General features: G+C 35.2%; 1 protein-coding gene across 16 annotated transcripts in view; it reads right to left on the reverse strand.

Annotated features, from left to right (window-relative positions):
* Positions 1-1469: 1469 nt before the first annotated feature.
* Positions 1470-19077, reverse strand: part of LOC108971223 (AF4/FMR2 family member 4) — a 118426-nt gene continuing 100818 nt past the window's right edge. For 10 of the 16 annotated variants that reach the window (XM_018937134.1, XM_018937133.1, XM_018937132.1 and 7 more), the window contains 7 exons: positions 18545-18934; positions 16063-16935; positions 11511-11934; positions 10116-10946; positions 6228-6379; positions 5824-5941; positions 2502-2584 (listed from right to left, as the gene is read on the reverse strand). In XM_018937134.1, coding sequence (XP_018792679.1) covers positions 5825-5941; positions 6228-6379; positions 10116-10946; positions 11511-11934; positions 16063-16935; positions 18545-18934 — 2787 coding nt within the window. In that variant the 3' untranslated portion in view covers positions 2502-2584; position 5824. Of the gene's footprint in view, positions 2585-5823; positions 5942-6227; positions 6380-10115; positions 10947-11510; positions 11935-16062; positions 16936-18544; positions 18935-19077 lie in introns of all 16 variants that reach the window. The other 6 variants (XM_018937141.1, XM_018937140.1, XM_018937137.1 and 3 more) reach the window with 6 other exon arrangements.

Raw genomic sequence — 19077 nt, forward strand, 5'->3', positions numbered from 1 at the left:
TGTAAGCTTTAATAAAATAAAATATAAAAAAAAACACGAAAAAATGTTAACTTCGGTTACTATAATGCCCTTCACAAATACAAAAAATTCCATAAAAAGACATAATTAACATAATAATGCTAAGACGGATCTGAAAATTTTCGTCCGATCTTATACCTTAACTTTGAAAAATAATACGAGCCAAATTTCATAAAAATATCTTGTTAAATAAAAAAGTTTAAAAAGTTTTATTCAAGGACTTGATTTTGATCGTTCAGTTTGTATAGCTATATGTTATAGTGATCCAATTTGAACCATATTTTCAAAGTTTGCAGTGGGACCTTGAGTCATAGTCTCTGCCAAAGTTTGTGAAGATATCTCTTCAAATTAAAAAGTTCTCCATACACGAACTTAATTTTGATCGTTCAGTTTGTATGGTAGCTATATGTTATAGTGACCCGGTATTGGCGATTCCGGCAAATGAGCAGCTTCTGTAGGAGAAAAGAACGAGTGCAAAATTTCGGCACGAAATCTCAAAAACTGAGGGACTAATTCGCGTATACACAGACAGACGGACGTTTCCCTGCTGCTGCTACATGACAAACTTAATATAACCCATTGAGGGTGTAATAATTACATAAATCAAATAAAGATACATACAGTACATACACGATTTAAATAAACTATAGTTGTACTAAGAGTCTTGTAAAATAATAATATAAGTATAATATAATTTATGCAAAATAAACTTAAAGATAAATGAAATATAAAATAAAAATAAAAAATGCAACAAATTCAATTAAATTCTTTATTCAGCATATTTCTCAATATATTATTCATTTAAATATTATAATATATATATATGTAAGTATAAATTAATAATTAATAAGAAGTAAATACATTAATAGTTAAAATATCGATTATAATTCGGCAAACACGTTATATACATTCGATCGAAATCATATAAGTTGAAATTATGAAAGTAAATGTATGTATATATGTAATATAAAGTAATTTAATTAAGATAGCAACTTAGTTAAATTATACAAACAAAGAAAAAACAGGAAAAAAAAAACATATTATAATGCAAATTATGCGCCTTTTTCAAGCTAGCTTACGCCTGTCTTACATACATTTAATGCCTCAATTTATATACTTATTTATTTATTTTTGTTTTAATTTTTGGTAAAATTCGAGTTTGCTACTTTTATGGGAGAAATGCGGTTATTATTTCATTCAAACGGTTGTGTATATCGGTAACTAAAATGCAAAACAGCATATCAACAAAAACAAATCGAAAATCGCTATCAGATATAATAACCAATATATAACCATTTTGTAACCAATACATAACCATTTTGTAACCAATATATAACCATTTTATAATCAAACCAACAGTTTGTTGACAGATGAGTGATTTTTGTTATGTGTTATATCGTTTTGCCTGTTTCATTTGCAAACTATGAAAAGTGATGTTACGTTATTTTGCATTTTAGGTGCATATGCATTATTATTTTTTTGTATACTACGTACATGTGAAAAAGCATATAATTATGTTTGTATAGAGTATACTTATTGTAGTTAAAACTTTAAACAAAAAATAAAAAATATATATATTCACTTTTATTACTTTTTACATTGTTGTTGTAAAATAAAAGCAGTAACTGCATTATGTTAGCATAAACGGTAAGAGTAAAAAGATTCGTTCTATGAACAAACGCACAAACACACTGCGATACAGAAATATAACTGCATACGTGTGCGTATGTATGTATGTGTGGATCACACAAGCAAGAGTGAGTCTAAAAACATTATTTATAATAAAACTTCCCACTTTTTTATAAAAAAGTAGTTGAAAAGTGACTTTACAAAGAAAAAAAGCCCCCTCCCTTATGCCAACAACAACACACAAAACGACACACATAAGCAATTGTAGATATGTATCTAGCGCAGAGTTTGTGTCAAAATAATAATTATTACTTGATTGTTATAAATATGTATATAAGTATATATTTTTGAAATTAATATGAATGTGGATATGGAACAGTTTCATTAATTCACGCTTATTTCTTATGTAGTTTCTTCATCTTCAACGCTTCTTCACATTTCATATATTTTCTTATTATTTGTATCGTAAGTGTATGCTAATTTCATTTCTCTTTCGCTTACAACTAACTGCAATATGTATTGTATTTATATCGTAATTTTTATGTATGTATGTATGTATATAAGTATGTATTGTTTAATAATTATTCGTAATTCCTCATTGGCGGCGACAACAAAAGTCTAAATATGTTCGATTGAGCCTCAATGCGTCGGCCTTGGAATCACGAAGTGAAAAAGAAAAGAAGCGTGACATATTTCTTCACCTACTTCTTTCTCTTCCCCCGCCCAGGCCCTGTTCATTGTTATTATTGAGTTTGTTAAGGACTCACGGTTGGTTGACTGCGACAACGGCAACGGCAGCTCACTCGTAGTCGTATTCGTTTAAAGCGCTCTAGTGGATTTTCGGTGCACTGCGATCATTGATTTTCTGATTTCGCTTCAGCGTAGCGCCGCGTTTGATTTGATCCATTAATGATTCATGGCAAATGCGGGGATCGGGCTGTAAGATTTTACAAGAAACAAATTAATAATTTAATTTAATGGTAAGAAAAAGGTTACATTTATATTAAAATAATTAATTTGAGGTTAGATTAAAAATAAAATGAGTTAGTACATAGCTTGTATGTATGAATGTGTGTTATATGTGTAACATTATGTGTTATCTATCAACACGTTGAGGACGGCGTGAGCCACCGGTGGGTCTCGCACGCACTCTGACATCTGCCTTAGCTATTTAGCGCTCTAGGAGCAGCCAGATAAACTGACTACTTAAGCTGCGCCGTTCTCAAAGTGTTATATGTAAATAGTGGTAGTAGATGTGGAATACAACAACTTCGTGGAACATGAAAATATTACTAGTTACATTACATAATGCGTTTGCACAGTTATTAAAAGCGAATTTCATTTTTCTTTTATAAATTAGCAAATGTATACTAAGCAGTGTTGCCTATCTGTTCATTAAACATTTCTGGTCTATAAATAAATTTTTAATTCCAAAATTATTATAATTAAAATACTAAATGTAAGATAAAATGTTTGGGACTAAAAACTGAAAATTTAATTAAAAAATTTAATATTTAATTTTGAATTAAAAAAATTATCGAATTTGAATTTCAAAATTGGAATTAAATTAATAAAATTTAAATCGTTTGAATGTTGTAGAGTATTGGTGGCTCTGCGCGAGCTTTACTCCAAAATGGTAGCACACGAAGTACTCGAAACATATTTTTTTAATTCTTAATTGTAAACTGATGTGAATTTCAGTGCGCTTTTTGGAATTAAAATTTTATTTTAAATATTTATGTACAGTATTTGGGTTTAGAAACTTTAAAATTATTTTAATTATGAATTTCGTTATTACAAAAGCAAAATAGTTTTTAATTTTAATACTTTTATTTTTAATGCATTATTTGCAACTTTCAATAATTTTATTTATTTTTTCATAAATCATGTATGTATGTATAAACGTTAGGGTGGGTTTAAAAAAATTTTCTTTTTTGCTTGGTACTTTGAAAACCTTGATTATTTTAAGGCAATTCTTTTATTTTGTAATGAATTATATAACTCAAAGAAAAATAATAATTTTGCAAAACTCATAGTTTTGCAGTTTTCTTTTCCAAATGTCAAAGCACGTATTTTTCGGAGTAAAAGGCAGAAAAAAAATCGTTTTTACCCACCCTAATGTTCGTATCTAAGTACGAGGTGTGTTCAAAAAGTAACGCGAATTTCGAATTTTTTGTGGCGTTATGTTGGTACTCATGTCTCTCACTTATGCCGACAAGCTCAGCCATTTTGAATGTTCATTTAATTGTTGACAGCTGCTTTGCTTGCACTTGCTTTGGATCGTCTTCGATTTTTACCTATTCAAAGAAATGGATCAAAGAACCTGAATCAAATTTTGTGTGAAAAACGAAATTAAGTGCGCGGATGCATTCCGAATGTTGACWRTGGCATACGGAGAAGCTACCTTGGACCGAAGCAACGTTTATCGGTGGTACAAAATGTTCTCAGAAGGCCGAGAAGATTTGCTAGCCCACTAACGATACCGCAGCCCGTATTCCCCAGWTCTGGCCCCCTGTGACTTTTTCTTGTTCCCTAAACTGAAGAGGCCCATGAAAGGACGACGTTACGCTTCTCTTGACGAGATAAAGACGGCATCGAATGAGGAGATGAAGAAGATAAAAAAAATGGTAATTTGAAGTGCTTCGAAGATTTTGAAAAACCGTTGGCACAAGTGTATAATATCCTGAATAAATAAATAATTTTTGAAAAAAAACACAAAATTCGCGATACTTTTTGAACACACCTCGTATGTTATATTTCAAGCTGGTATATCCCTGATCTAAAAGTACTAAAATGCTTCGATAATTTTTCTTGATGTTTACATCTTTGCATTAAAGAGGTTGGTTCGATAAGTCGTTAGTTTACAATAGACAAATGGACATTTAAAAAAAAAGCCCGATTTATTTTTCGGCATAGTTTATTTTTTACGTTCGTGAATAAAAAGGAATCATTCGGTGCTAAGTCGAGACTATAAGGTCAAAGATATTTTGAGTGCTCAAAAATGCAATTGTTTCAAACGATGTGTAAGAGCTCGCATTGCGTTTTAACGATGTCATAGATATGTATGATAAGGAAGCACCGTTATTGTATTTTTTTAACATTTCTCTTGACCAATCGACACGAGCCCGTTTTAAGCGGTCGTCAAATTGTGTGGGAAATAACGAAAAGCGAAAAGAATTTTGCTACAGTTAAATGTTGAAGTAATTTTGAATACCATACGATTGTGATAGTATCACTAAACACTATAGTTGTCGCAATCTTACGATAGATTATAAGATGACCTTGCAATTTCAGTTTGTTTGTTCTGCACGAAAATTGTCCCACCTGGATTGGATTTACCATACAATCGATAATTTGATGGGGCTCTGTCACCAAAAATTCAGGTAAGTTCTCTCCATTCTCTGTTGTCGAGTTCGTCCACACCCAAAGTTATAAAAAAAATAAGAAAAAGTGTTAACTTCGGTTGCACCAAAGCTAATATACCCTTCACAGGTGCATTTGGTTTAGTAAMTATGTGTTCAGTTTGTATGGCAGCTATATGCTATAGTAAGCCGATCYGAACAATTTCTTCGGAGATTACATTGCAGCTTTAGAAAATAATCTATACCAAATTTCGTGAATACATATACATATGTATGTATCTTATCAAATGCAAAAGTTTTCCATACAAGAACTTTTTTCCGGTCGTTCAGTTTCTATGGCAGCTATATGCTATAGTGATCCGATATCGGCAGTTCCGACAAATGAGCAGCTTCTTGAAGAGAAAATGATGTTTGCAAAATTTCAAAACGATATCTTAAAAACTGAGGGACTAGTTCGTATAGTTCGGGCAGACGGACAGACGGACATGGCTAAATCGACTTAGCTCGACAAACTGATCATTTATATATATACTTTGCAAGTAAGTGTCTCGGAAATATACCTTAATTTATAGTTATTTAAATATATTTTCATTAACTGCAAGAATTTAGTGGGTTAAACAGTTATGCGTTGTTATGTAAGCGTCTCTTTCGAGTATTCATGGGCAAAGAAATTAGTTGCGCTGACAATGCAAAGCGTTGTTATTTAAATATTATTATTTTCTCTATTCTATTATATTTTTTTATAAACGCAGTGCATAACAGAGCTTTGCAAGTTTTTAATATTTCTTTCGTTTTCGCATGCACTGCACAATACCTTAATGCGTCGAGGACTCTTCGGCGGAGGAAGTTGGCGGTGTCGGCGGTGCTTGTGATTGTGGTTGTGCGCAATATTGTGCGCTTGGGCGCATAAGTGTTTGAGGATTTTGATACATCTACGGGTGGGGCACATACATATACAAACATACATATATATAGAGAGTGATAGGTAGAAATAAAATGGTGTGGATGCGGGTGGTAAACTGGGAACTGGGATATTTTCAAAATGCACAAAATGCATGTTCATATTTTGGTGTGTAAAAAATAGTAAAAAAAAAAAAATTAAAAATAGATATATTTTTAATATTTATAATAATAAGAATACCTACAAGCCACGTTTGACCAAGTTTTTTAAGCTTTTTTTTTTTTTTTTGGATATTCAGTTGTTGGTGCAAGACTTACCAATGCTTTGCTATTGATTAGATTGCGCACAGCGAAGGCGCGTCCCGAGAGGCCCTGTTTGGCCAGCTTGGCGTTGAGGTTTTCGAGAAATTCAGCTTTGGTTTTTGAGCGTATGCTGCCGGCTTTCTCAATGTTTGAGCTGGCGTAACTCGCTGTTGTTGTTGGCCAATTCAGAGTGGTGCATGAATTTTGTAGCATTGTTTTTGTAGCGAAGCGTTGGTGATGTTGCAAATATTTGCCAATTTCGAAATTTTTTGTTGAAATATTTTCCCAATATTTTGTGTTTGTTTATTGTAGGTGCAAATAAGCCATTGGTAGTGGTGAGATAAGCATACAAATGTGTGAAGAGAAGAAATGTAAAGAAAATTGATTGATATTTAAAGCCATATTGGTACATTGTATAAAAGAACGGAAATAAATTGTGAATAGTTCAAAAAATCAAAGCAATAAAAGTTCAAAATAGTTAAAAAAAATGCAGAATGTTTAAATATAAAATATATTACATGGTAGATATGCAAAATATATTATGCATTGCAAAAAGGCTGCAAAAAAGTGCAATTAACAAACGCAACAATTTATCCAAATAATTGAAAAATATTAGAAATATTAAATATGTATATTATTAGGGTGGGTAAACAAAAAATTATATTTATTTTAAATAATATAATAAAATTAATAAATAAAATATAATAAAATAAATTTCTTTCGCTTGGTAAAAAATAGCTTCCTAGACACCTCTTAGAAAGTCCTTCCAAGTATGCGCTTTAGAATTTCTTTACTAATAGTGTGTGTTTGTAGCAATAAAAAATTCTAAAATATATTTTTTTTTATTGAAAAAAAAGGCTGTATGTAACCCCTTAAGCGGTTAGGAGGTATTCCTCCTCAAACCCCAGTGCTAGCCACATTTTCATTTTTAATTATTAAAAAAATGTAAGACAGACTTGCCTTTTCTTTTAAGCGCTCATGCTTAGAGAAACTTTCTTTGTGGTGTCAAAGAACCTATTTTTCAGCGACAATTTTTTTATATTTTTTTTTACCCACCCGAATGTGCATACATATGTATATTACAAAAAAATTGTGGTTATATGCATAAAAATAAATAAAATATAAATATAAACAATGCGATAACATTTTTCTTTTTTCTATGTAAATGAATAAATCTATATGCATATACATACATATATGTATTCAAAATTGTTTAGGTACATATATAAAAATAATTTAATGCCAGAAAAATGCAAAAAAGTGTATTACTATTATTATTATTAATAAAAAAATGTTGCCAACTTTTCTACAAATTTTCCTTAAGTCTATAACAATAAAAGAAAAGTATATATGAACATATGTATTATGGTTACACAAGCATGGTAGATTATTTATCTATAATTTCTTAATTGAATTTTAATTATAAAATATAAAAAATAAAATTATTCGAAAAATAGCTAGAGTCCAAAACGACGTTGCCACTGATTGAATCCCCTAACACCGTGGGTTCCAGTGTAGAGGTAGAGTGTAGAATTGACGCTGTTTAGGAACATTAAGTTAGGTAAGTAGAAAATTTGTCGTTAGGCCACGAATAATGCTACTTGGACAGCTAGAGACGCTTGTCCTCTTGATATGGATGAAAAGACTGCATATGGACAAAGCGCCTAGAACCTGCCACGAATTCATTGAGCTGGTTGATATTTACACCAGCCAATGCGCCGATTGCGTAAAAAGTATGGCTACCGAGATGCTTCAATTAGACTGACGAAAGCTGGACAGTGAAAGATAAATTGTTTAGATGTTTGCGTCCTTCAAAATCTTTAGATTCACTGCGTAAGTGTCAATGGGACAGTATCCAGTCAGCATGCAGTTCAATCGACTGTTTACGTTCCAATCTAGGCCAGCTGGCATTTGCAACTCCACAAGTGCTGGTTGAAGCCAATGGAAGATGTTCTGAGACTCGTCGCGCTGTGCATAACGAGAGCTTTAAGAAGAACTCCAAGGCAGCTCTTGAACTGGTACTAAACCTGCCACCTATAAACCTCTCCGCAACAAAATCGGCGGAACGACCACTAGCTGCTGGATAATTTACATAAAAAACCTTTTGGCATAGCTCGGTGGGTAATGACGGTTGGGCAAACATCGACTACATAATCCCACTTTTCAACTGGGAAAGAAGGTTCAAAATAAACATAAAAAATATGGTTGGCGTAGAGTTAGTTACGCACAACACTCTAAACATCTATACGGATGGCTCGAAAATGGACGGTGGAGTTGGTGTGCGAATACACTGTCCAGAGTTAGGCATAATGCAAGTTTTTAAGTTGCCGGACCACTGCAGTATATTTTAAGCTGATGTCTGTGCTATTGCGAAAGCCAGCAATCAAGGCGAGAAGTGTCTTGGGAATTAGGAAATCAGTGTATTTCCAGCAACAGCCGAAGGGATGATTACTTCTCTTGGACCCAGAAACTGAACTCCATCTGGTATAGCAAAGTACCAAAAACTAGCCCATGCGAGACTTATTGGCCTAGCAGTTTAACCTAACCTAATCAAATTTAATACAAACGATCACGTGGATTCCTAATAAAATCTATGTTAGTGCTTTACAAATGGAATAGTTGTATAGGATTATACCAGTTTATACTATTTATACCAGTTGTTTGTTCCATTCGTTACTTTCTAAAGTTAGAAAAAAAGAAGAGTTTTATTATGGAATGGGAATTTAGTTGTTGTTCTTGTTTGTATCTATCCTCTATTTGTGGTATTTAAAAAGAGTGTTAAATACAAGATTTTTTTGAAACACGGTGATTGGCTGATTCTACCTTATCAACATTATTATTTAATCTATATAGTATTTCGAGGTATATCACTGTTTCCATGAGCATCAAACTATTTTCTAATAATGGTTGACGTTCAACTTGACTCATTTTCGGGAACGCGCATCTCACAAAATTAGCAGGGATGTTCCGTTCCAGTATATGTACCCGGAACCAACACGAATTTTTATCCAATCAAAAACTATCAAATCGGAAGAATTCTACAAAATTATTTCAGGCATGTTTTCTGTCACTACAACAACAATAAAAAATCATAAAAACAGAAAATATTATGGATTCTTCTACAAAGGCAATCGTGTATGAGAGGACTGAGAGTTGTATACGGCAGAGAGGAGTGGCACTTCTGTTGTTTGTTTTATATTTTACAACAACAATTATGAATAGTAGAACAGACGAACAAAAAAAGTGATTTATTTTCATGTTTATCAAAGAAAGTAACAACAATAAATATGCAGAGGCAAATAATAGACACTACTTGAGTAGAGGAAAAGACTATTTTCTTAAACAAAATTTTGATTTAAAATAAACATGTGCAACTACAAATTAAAGGGTATTACAACAACAACTTCTTATTCCTCTAAGTGCAATTGATGATTTGAAAAGAGGTTATGAGTAGAAAAATAGAGGTCGGAAGAAGAACGCTGTGCTGTATGATGACGAAGGGGACGAGGAGACAAAATGCAGCGCCAACACGTTTTCTTACACAGGCGGGGACATATGTACATATGTACAGAACACATGCGCGTCACAGCTTTCAAATAAACAAACAAAAAATAATAATTAAAAAAGAAATAACAAAAGCAAAATATGATGAAGACCGTGGAAAAAGGCAAAAACAGAAGCGGCATGCAACGCGGTCAACGGTCACGATGCATAAATGGTGATGGTCAAAGCAAAAAAGGTTTCAACAACCGAACGAAACTCAAGACGGCCAACTCAAAAGACATTCAAAGACGAAAATACAAAATTACAAAACTCCAAACGATATGAAAAAAATTAAACGAAAATGCGCTCGTGAAAGCACACGTGACTGGATGCAGACAAAAACAAATAACGCGCGCTCACTTGGATTGTGCGAGGCGGCATAGTAACCATTGCCGGCTGCGCCGCCGCCGATGCCGCTACCACTGCCGCTGCTGTGATGTTGTTGCTGTTGCTGTTGCTGCTGCTGATGGTGATGGTGATGATGACTGCGCGAACTGGTGCCATAAATGCTTGCCAACGATGACGGCGACGAGCAGGTGGGCGATGCCGGCTGCGAATGCACCGACGCCGGCGAGTGACAATGTATGGTGGTGGTTTGTATGAACGGATTGGTGGCCACGAATATCTTTTGCTGCACGCTGGAGTGACGCGACGGTATGGGCGGTTGCCGGTGGTTACTCTGCAATGTGGCCGATTTTTGCTTGTAGGACATTTGTTGTTGTTGTTGGTGTGGCAGTGGCATCTGTGCGCGCTGGTTACCAGTCGCCGTCTGGGAATGTTGCTGTGATTGATGGTGTTGCTGAGCGGCTGCGTTGGCGCCGATGGCGGTAGATTGTTGATATTGTTGCTGTTGGTAGTGTTGTTGCTGCTGCTGATAGTGTTGTTGCTGCTGTAAACGCTGTTGTGCGAGATTCTTAGGTAATGTCATGGTGGCGGTGGGCGGCGCATAGGTGGCGCCTGCATTAGAGCGCATAGCATTTTTGGGCATGGTCGCGTTGGCATTGGCAGTGGCAGCATAAATGGATGAGTTCGTGGGTGGCGGCGGTGGATTTTCAAGCGGCGGCGGGCAGCTATGTGTGTGTGGCTCGCGATGATGTGGATGGTGCTGCTGTTGTTGTTGCTGCAGCTGCTGCTGTCTAGCGACACCACCGGCTGGTGCATAAGACGACTGATGCTTGGGCGTCTGCGCAGCTGTGACGTTTTTATTGGCATTAATTGTAGCGGCAGCAGTGGCGGCGATAATAGTCGAAGTAGAATTGATGGAGGAGGAGGAGGAAGTGTAAATATTTGTGTGCATATGCTCTTTAGGCGTTTGTGCTGCATTTTGCGATGTAACGGACTGATACTGATTACTATGCGGATTATGGTGATGATGATGATGTGGATGTTGTTGTTGTTGATGATCACGCGTGGATGTATGATAGTATGTGGCAGAGGCGTTAGCTTGCGTTGGATTTGGTGTTGGTGTTGCGAGTGCAACGGCCGTTGAGGCGGCATTATTTGCAAACGAACTGACTTTAGAGAGTAGCGATGAGGTTGAAGATGACAATGGGAAATGTGGTGAAGCATTAAAATTGGTGGTGGTAGACGCTGATGAAGATGATAATAATGATGATGATGATGATGATGGTGTTGTTGTGCATACAGAGACAGTAACAGATGATGATGATGAGGCTGATGCTTGAGCCGTATGAGTGGCATTTGCAGTGCTAAAACTACCATAAATTTTATTATGTTTCTCTATATTCGATTTACCGTCATAGTTTTGCTGCTGATGCATCGAACCGGCGGCGACTGACGACATCTGCTGCTGCGGCGGCTGGTGCTGTTGATGGTGAGGATGCGTATAGTTTCGCATATAGACTGGCTCACTTTGGTGGTGCTGATGCTGATGTTGCTGTTGTTGTTGTTGTTGTTGGTGCATATTGTGATGATTTGGTGAATTCGGTGTTGAGCCATAAATGCCATCACTGGTGTGCTGCTGTTGATTTTGCTTGCTTAGTCGCGCACTCAGCTGTGCAATCAAATTCGGATTGGTTTTCGGTTGTGTTGGTGGTATGACGTGATGGTGCTGATTGTGATGGTCATTCGTTGGTGCCGGACTGCCCGAACGGAAACTCGACATGCTTGTGACTATTTTCGGCTGCGCATAAATGCCGGGCGATGAGGTGCGGAATGACTAAATGGAAAGAAAATATAACAAAAAGCATAAATGATGGCATCGCAAGGCAGAAACGATGTTGATGATTTATAGGAAAACAACATTTAATGCAGATGGACATTTTGTTTCGGTTTTAATTGATTGATGAAGTGTCTTTCTACCAGGATATTAAACACCAGTGAACAAGTTTCACAAATAATTACGTCCATATATGTACATATGTATGTGTTTGTGCAAATTACAACAGTTAATATTATATTAAACATATATATGTGATTACGCTGTGTCTTATATGTATGTGTGTATGTATTTATGGTGTGTTAATATGTGTTTAAAATTAGATAAATTAATGCTTAAATCTTATCAATTAATTTATAAAATATAAAATACATTTTTATAATTATACATATATTATTACATATAAATTTAGTAACGGTGTAAATAGTGTAGACATAAAATAAAAGACAATTCGCCATAACGTGTTAATAGTTAAATTGAAATGAATTTTTGAAAGTAAAAAAAAAAAAATTATAATAATAATGGTATTAATATAAAAAAATTTAAAAAAATAAAAAAAAAATAGTAATAATAATAAAATAATAAATATGTAATAAAAAATAAGCAGTCTTTAAAATCAAGTAGTAATAATTATTATGGAATTTTTTTTGCCGAAAAATATTAAATAAAGATTCAATTAAAATTATTTCTGTTTTTTTTCGCTAATATTAGGACTTAGATATATAATCCAAGCTAACATCTAGAATTTGTGTTGAAGTATTATAGCTAAACAAATAATTACAAAAAAAAATTAATAGTATATTTAACTACGTATTAATGTCGGGTTTTCCAATGAACAAAAATTAAATAAATAAAGCAAGGTTCAGCATACTGCAATCTATTAATTATATGGGAAAGAAAATATATTAATTGCGTGATATCCGAGCGAACTAGATAAAAGCACTTTCAGAACAATCAATTGATGCCCAATGACACGACTAATGACCGAAGGAAGGGCCTATTTTTCCAAATCCATAATTGCATGAGGCTAGAATCGGGTGTTCGTTATTGCACAAGTGCATCTTATTTTTCCAAACGCCACCTGAGATTTCAGTTTTTCACATAAAAAAAAGCGTCCAAGCCAAACAATTTACAGTGAATTTACATAGTGCACCATGACGTATGAGCAACACGGAATGCATAAATCAGGGGTTGGATTCACTACTCCCTCGAAGAACTGCAACTGACCGTTGGCAAGCTCAAAACTAATCGGCGCTGTACGCAAACCTCGAAACTGGTATATTTCCAGAAATTTCGAAGAAACAACGACTTCTCCTCATCAGTAAAGGGAAAGTGGATTCCAGCTTGCTACCAGCATACCGCCCACTGTGCATGCTCGACACAGCAGGAAAGCTGTATGAAATACTACTTAAGCCTAGACTGGAAGGGGCTATCAATGAAGCATGCGGGGGCTATCCGAAGCATCATTGAGAGTGTAGAAGTCGCACACCGTAGATCCCCCAAAGAACAGGTGGCGCTAAAAGAAACTTTCGATGATTTTTGGAAAATGAAAAACTTTTTTAAAAAATGAAAAACTTTGATTCTGCTTGTGGATTATTTTTATTTGGTCTTTTCAATTTTTTTACATTAAGTCGAGAATATGATATCATGTGCCGCCGTCACAGTTGATTGTCATTTGAGCCCTTTTTATGGCATTTTCCATCACTTTGGCCAGAACTTTCGGCGATAGGTCTTCATATTCTTGACGGTTATTGTCTTTAAGAGCTGCAAGAGTCTGAGGCTTATTGACACAACCCGCCCAAACTTCAAAAAGCACACACAAATAAGTCTGGAGCTGTCAAATAAAGCGATCTTGCTGGCCAGTGCAAATCGCTAAAACGGGAGATTAGGGGCCCGGGAAATGCATCCTACAGCATATCGGTTTGTGGCAAAAAAGTCGCCAGAGAGCATACCATTGTTTATTTATGTGTATTTCGCATGTTTTTACTACACAAATGTCAAAACAGAACTTTCATTAGAGGGTTTTCTGACTTTTGCGCCACCCTATACAAGCGAATAGGTCTGTTAGCGACTTTAGATGTTCAAGACGCCTTTAAGAACGAAATATGGACGGACATGATCGAGGCTTTAGAAAATAAATTTATTTAAATTAAAAAAAAAAAAAAAATGTATCCCCAATTAACTCAATGCTGAACAGATGATACATTTTAGGAGCAGACCTGCAGAACATTAATAATGACGGAACACTAAAACTTGTAATGCCAGACGAATCATATTTAATTGGCTACGCGGACGAAATGTTAGCAGTAGTCACAACCTGAGATACACACTAAGTCCGAAGAAAGCTGAATCAGGCATTGACTCAAATAACCTCCAGTTCGCGGCAGAAAAAATAGAGCTATTACTGCTGACGAACAAGCTCATTTCACTCGTAATAAGTATGCAAACGACTAAGGATATTCTAAGGACATAAAAAGCTGTGAATTACCTAGGCGTAAAACTGGACCCAAGATTAACTTTCTGGGTACAAAGCCGGAATGCCGCAGGAAAGACAGCGAAAATCACCTCCTATCTTAGCAGACTAATGGCCAACAGAGGAGGAAGAAAAGAGAAAGCTCTTAATGTCAACAACCAGCAGCGGCTTACTATACGGAGTAGGGAGTAGATCTTTTGACAAATGTGCTAAAAATGGAAAACAGATGTAAGGTATTGGGCAGAGAGCAGTGCATCGTAGCCAACAGAATTGCAGCAGCTTACCGAACTGTATCAGGTGATGCAATATTAGTCACAAGTGGTAATTGACCTTCTAGCAAACGAAAAAAAAAATAACTGTGGGAGCTAGAAAAAACCAATAAAGAAAGATGTAATAACAACATAGGATCAAAGATAGGAGAGTAAGAGTTGCTATCCAGACACGGATATTTCAGAAAGTACCTTCATAGAATCGCTAAGTCGAGGAGCCTTTATTCCTGTATAACGAGGCGACAGAAGACGACGCAGAATCCACATTCTTTTAATGTGTGCGATGGCAACAGGAATGTACTGCTGTTTGGTTTAATAATTGCGGATAACTTAATCGTTGTCATGCTGAAGAACGAAAAAAACTGGGTGATTGTGCAGAAATACGTAGCAAGTTTGTTACGCCAAAAAAAAAAGAGGGATCTGGACGCAGGTGCACAGATGTAAATCTGTCAATGAGAAAAATAGAACGCCACTTTGAAGTAATGCAAATGCGGGTCCAGAATGGGCAAGTTCCATATACCATTGCTGTGACGACAGCTCTGATGATGCCGAAGGCATTCCCCCTCTTTACTACTCAGGCTCAGTGTTAAGCCCATTATTATAGAATCTCATGTATGACGGGGTGCTAAGAAGACAGCAACCACTAGACGTGAAACTAATAGCGTCTGCAGATGGTCTCATGATGGTAGCATTGGCTAAACAATTAGTCGACCTAAGAAACAAATGCATTGAGTGCTTAAATAATCAACGCCAATGGTTCTCTTCATTTAGGAACATCTAGCTTATACTTCCGGTCAAGTAAGCAAAATGTATTATGCTCTATCAAGAATGATGACCAGTAGAGGCTGCTTCCAGCCGGCCATTCTTAATAACGAAAGTCAGGAGTTCTGTAATTATCGGTATGGATACAGGCAATGAATATAAAAGCGTATGCTAAACATATAATCGGAGTGCTTTCCGGACTATATATGAAGTATTAGAATTTTTGTAACGTTTTAAACGGTATAAAGTAAAGCTTATAATATTAAATGCGCTTTAAGTCTAAGATTACTCAATATTACAATACAAAAAATATCGGAAGCATGAATTATCCCTTGTTAGTAAAGTTATGCGGGTGAATTCATTTTACTTTTAGTTTTTAAATGACGTTACTACTAAAGTTTGCTTGATTCCACTACAATTTTTGAAAAATTTCAATACTTTTTAAAATAATTTTGTTAGCACTACGACACCCAGTATTGAATCTGCCGGCTATTGCTGATGTTGCAAATGCGTTGATTACATACGTATGCAGGCGTGATGAAGCTGATTAGTATGAATTACAGTTTACACTAGATTAGAGTATGGTACAAATGACGCTGCGGATCACACCAAAACTGGACTTACGGCGTTGTCGCTAAACACGTTCGCCTCATCGTCATTATCGATCATGAGCGCGTCTAAATGATGCGCTAGTTGYTGTTGTTGTTGTTGTATTTGCGATGACTGCTGCTGCGGCGGCTTATGCTGCAGCTTGGGGGAGTGGTGCAGGTGCTGATGTGACGGCAAATAATCATAAATCTGTTCATGTTGGCGTTTTTGTTGAAACTGATTGTTGTTGTTGGTGTGTTGATATTGTGTTGGATGCGGTGTGGATGATGTAGCTTGTGTATGGTATTGGTGATCAGCAAATTGTTTTTGTTGTTGTTGTTGCTGCTGCTGCTGCTGCTTAAGCGAACGCTGTTGATTGGGATTGGGTGGCGGTAATGGTGGTGGCAACTCTATTTTGCTATGCTGGAAATCGTATGGTGGTGGTGAGGTATATGATGGTGACACCGGTGGATTGTTTGTCTTTGTGGGTGTACTACGAAGCGTTGTGTGCACTCCATACGTGTCCGGCAGTGCATTGGACTGCAAGTGTTGTGATTTCGTTGGTGTTGTTGCTATTGTTGTTGTTGGCTGCATAGTAACGGCATCATAGTAATAAATAGGTGTTGGTGTTATTGGCAATGTTTGATAGGCAGCTTCATTAGCAACGGCATTAGCATGATTAACATTAGTAAGCGGCATTTTGGCAGAGGTCAGTGGGGTGGTGGTCCTGCTGACCTCCATATAGGGATTATAGTATGAGTAGGCGTCGTAATGAAGCGTCTGTTCAGTGTTGCAGTCGGGCGGCAGCAAAGCGGTAGAGGAGAATGTCTTAACAGTGGTTGAGTAAATATTCTGTTGTAGTTGTATAGGTGTTGGTATTGGTGATGGTGATGACGGTGTTGGTGAATACTATTGTGGTGTGCGTAGTGGTATTGGTGCAATCGGAATTCAATAATGGTATGGATTTTGTTGTATTGAGAAGGGGGGAAGCAGAGAGTTTGTGCCAGCAGATAGGTGTGTATGTGTGTGTGTACAGTGTTTGAATTTTATTTTTCAATTGAAGCGCAGACAATTTGCATATTTGAAAATAAATGTTTTGTAAAAGAATATGTGAGTATAAAAAATAATTATAAGATTAGCATGAATTAAAATAAAATAAGAAAAAAAAAATTTAAATGAAATATATAACAATATAAAGTGTGGTCGATTAAAATTAGATTACTGGTAAAAGTAAGAATTTTTGACTTTAAAACCGCATTCAAAAACTAATATTGAAAGAATTTTTTACTTAAAAATCGCATTAAAAAGTAAAAAATTTCAAAAAAAAAAAATTTCCGTTAAAAGTAAGGTTTTGATTTCAAATATTGAAACAATATGTTTTTCGAACTTAGAAATAACTTGATTAAAGCAATTTCGAAAACAAAATTACTCGCAAAATTTTGAATTTTTAACATCAAAAATCTACCACATTGGTTTTTAAACTTAGTACTAGCTTGTATGAAGTTAAAAAAATTTCGAAAACAAAAAAACTGGCAAAAGTATAATTTTTTGAGTTCAAAAATTAACTCGAAAACTAATACAGAACTTAAAAATAAATGATTGTAATTCGGGATATAGAATAATTGTGTTTTCGAGTTCGAAAATTTTCGAAAACAAAATTACTGGCAAAACTATGATTATTTATACTTTGAAACCCTTTATTTTGGTTCTTGTTGAAGAAGAATTGGATTTTCAAACTTAGTACTAGCTTTATGAAGTTAGAAAATTTTCGAAAACAAAATTATTGTGAAAATTATCATTTTTTCACTTCAAAAGCCCACTCAAAAATTAATATAGAACTTGAAAATTATTTATTGAGGTTTGAGATCTAGAAAAATTGGATTAAAGAATTTTCGAAAACAAAATTCCTGGCAAAAGTGAGAATTTGTCCAGAAAAATCCACTCAAAATCCACTCAAAATCTCGAATTTGCTCTATTTTGGTTCGTTTTAAAGAAATCTTGTATGAAATTAGAAAATTTTCGAAAACAAAATTACTGGCAAAAGTATGACTTTTTACTTCAAAACTCCACTCAAAAAATCATTTCCAGCTTATTTTGGTTAGAGGTTTAGAACATTTGTTTTTCCAAACGAAATTTCTGGCAGAAATAAGAATTTTGAATTAACAAGGTGAACTATATTACTGAAATTTTAATTTTTTTTATGAGCTTAGGAAATATTTAAAGCCCTTGGAAATGCTTGATTGTTTTTTGCAAAGTTTGAAAAGTTTTAGCGAAACTTATCTATATGAAAATTTGGATTATTATATTAATAAAATTACATAATTTAAATTAATTAAAAATAAATATCAACCCTTTAAGAAAAGTATAGATAACTGTAAAATAAAACTTCAAGGGAAAAAGAAAATGCTCAGAACCACGTGGGCAACGCTTTCTACTAATTCACAGTTGCTGTTGCTATGTTAGATTGCTCGGGAGATACATATATGCGACATAGGGACGTTGCACTAAATTTGCTCACCTGCAGCGATTGATGTGATTGCTGCAACTGTTGCTGTTGGTGTTGTTGCTGTTGCATGTGACGTATCGCATTCGGAGAAGCGGGTTTGTGACGCATAGCCGATAACGCTTTCACAGTTTCGGCAACTTTCAACGATGAACTCGGTATTGCCGAAGACGAAACAGCTGATGGTGGTGGCGGTGTGGGGGTCGACGATTGTGCTTGTCTGGAGTCTAGCAGATAAGCGGGTGGGGGTGGCAGACCGTCAACGGTATCGTAGTGGGAATTTTGTATAGTTGTTGTCGTAGCTAGCGGGAGCTGTTGGTTGCCATGAGAATGTAAATGATGAAGTTGTTGAGGGTGTTGATAGTGTTGTGGCTGCTGTTGAATTTGTTGTGGCGATTGCGTAGCCTAATTGCATTTTAGCATACGATAATGTTGCAAGTAAATGTAATTAAAATTAAATAAAAATTGCAAAATAGTGGGAGATAATTAAAAAATAATAATGAGAATTAAAAAAAAAACTACTTATACAATTACAAAAAAAAAAAAAA

Source organism: Bactrocera latifrons, unplaced genomic scaffold (genome assembly GCF_001853355.1).
Source record: "Bactrocera latifrons isolate USDA-ARS-PBARC rearing strain unplaced genomic scaffold, ASM185335v1 scaffold_33, whole genome shotgun sequence".
Lineage (NCBI taxonomy): Eukaryota > Metazoa > Arthropoda > Insecta > Diptera > Tephritidae > Bactrocera > Bactrocera latifrons.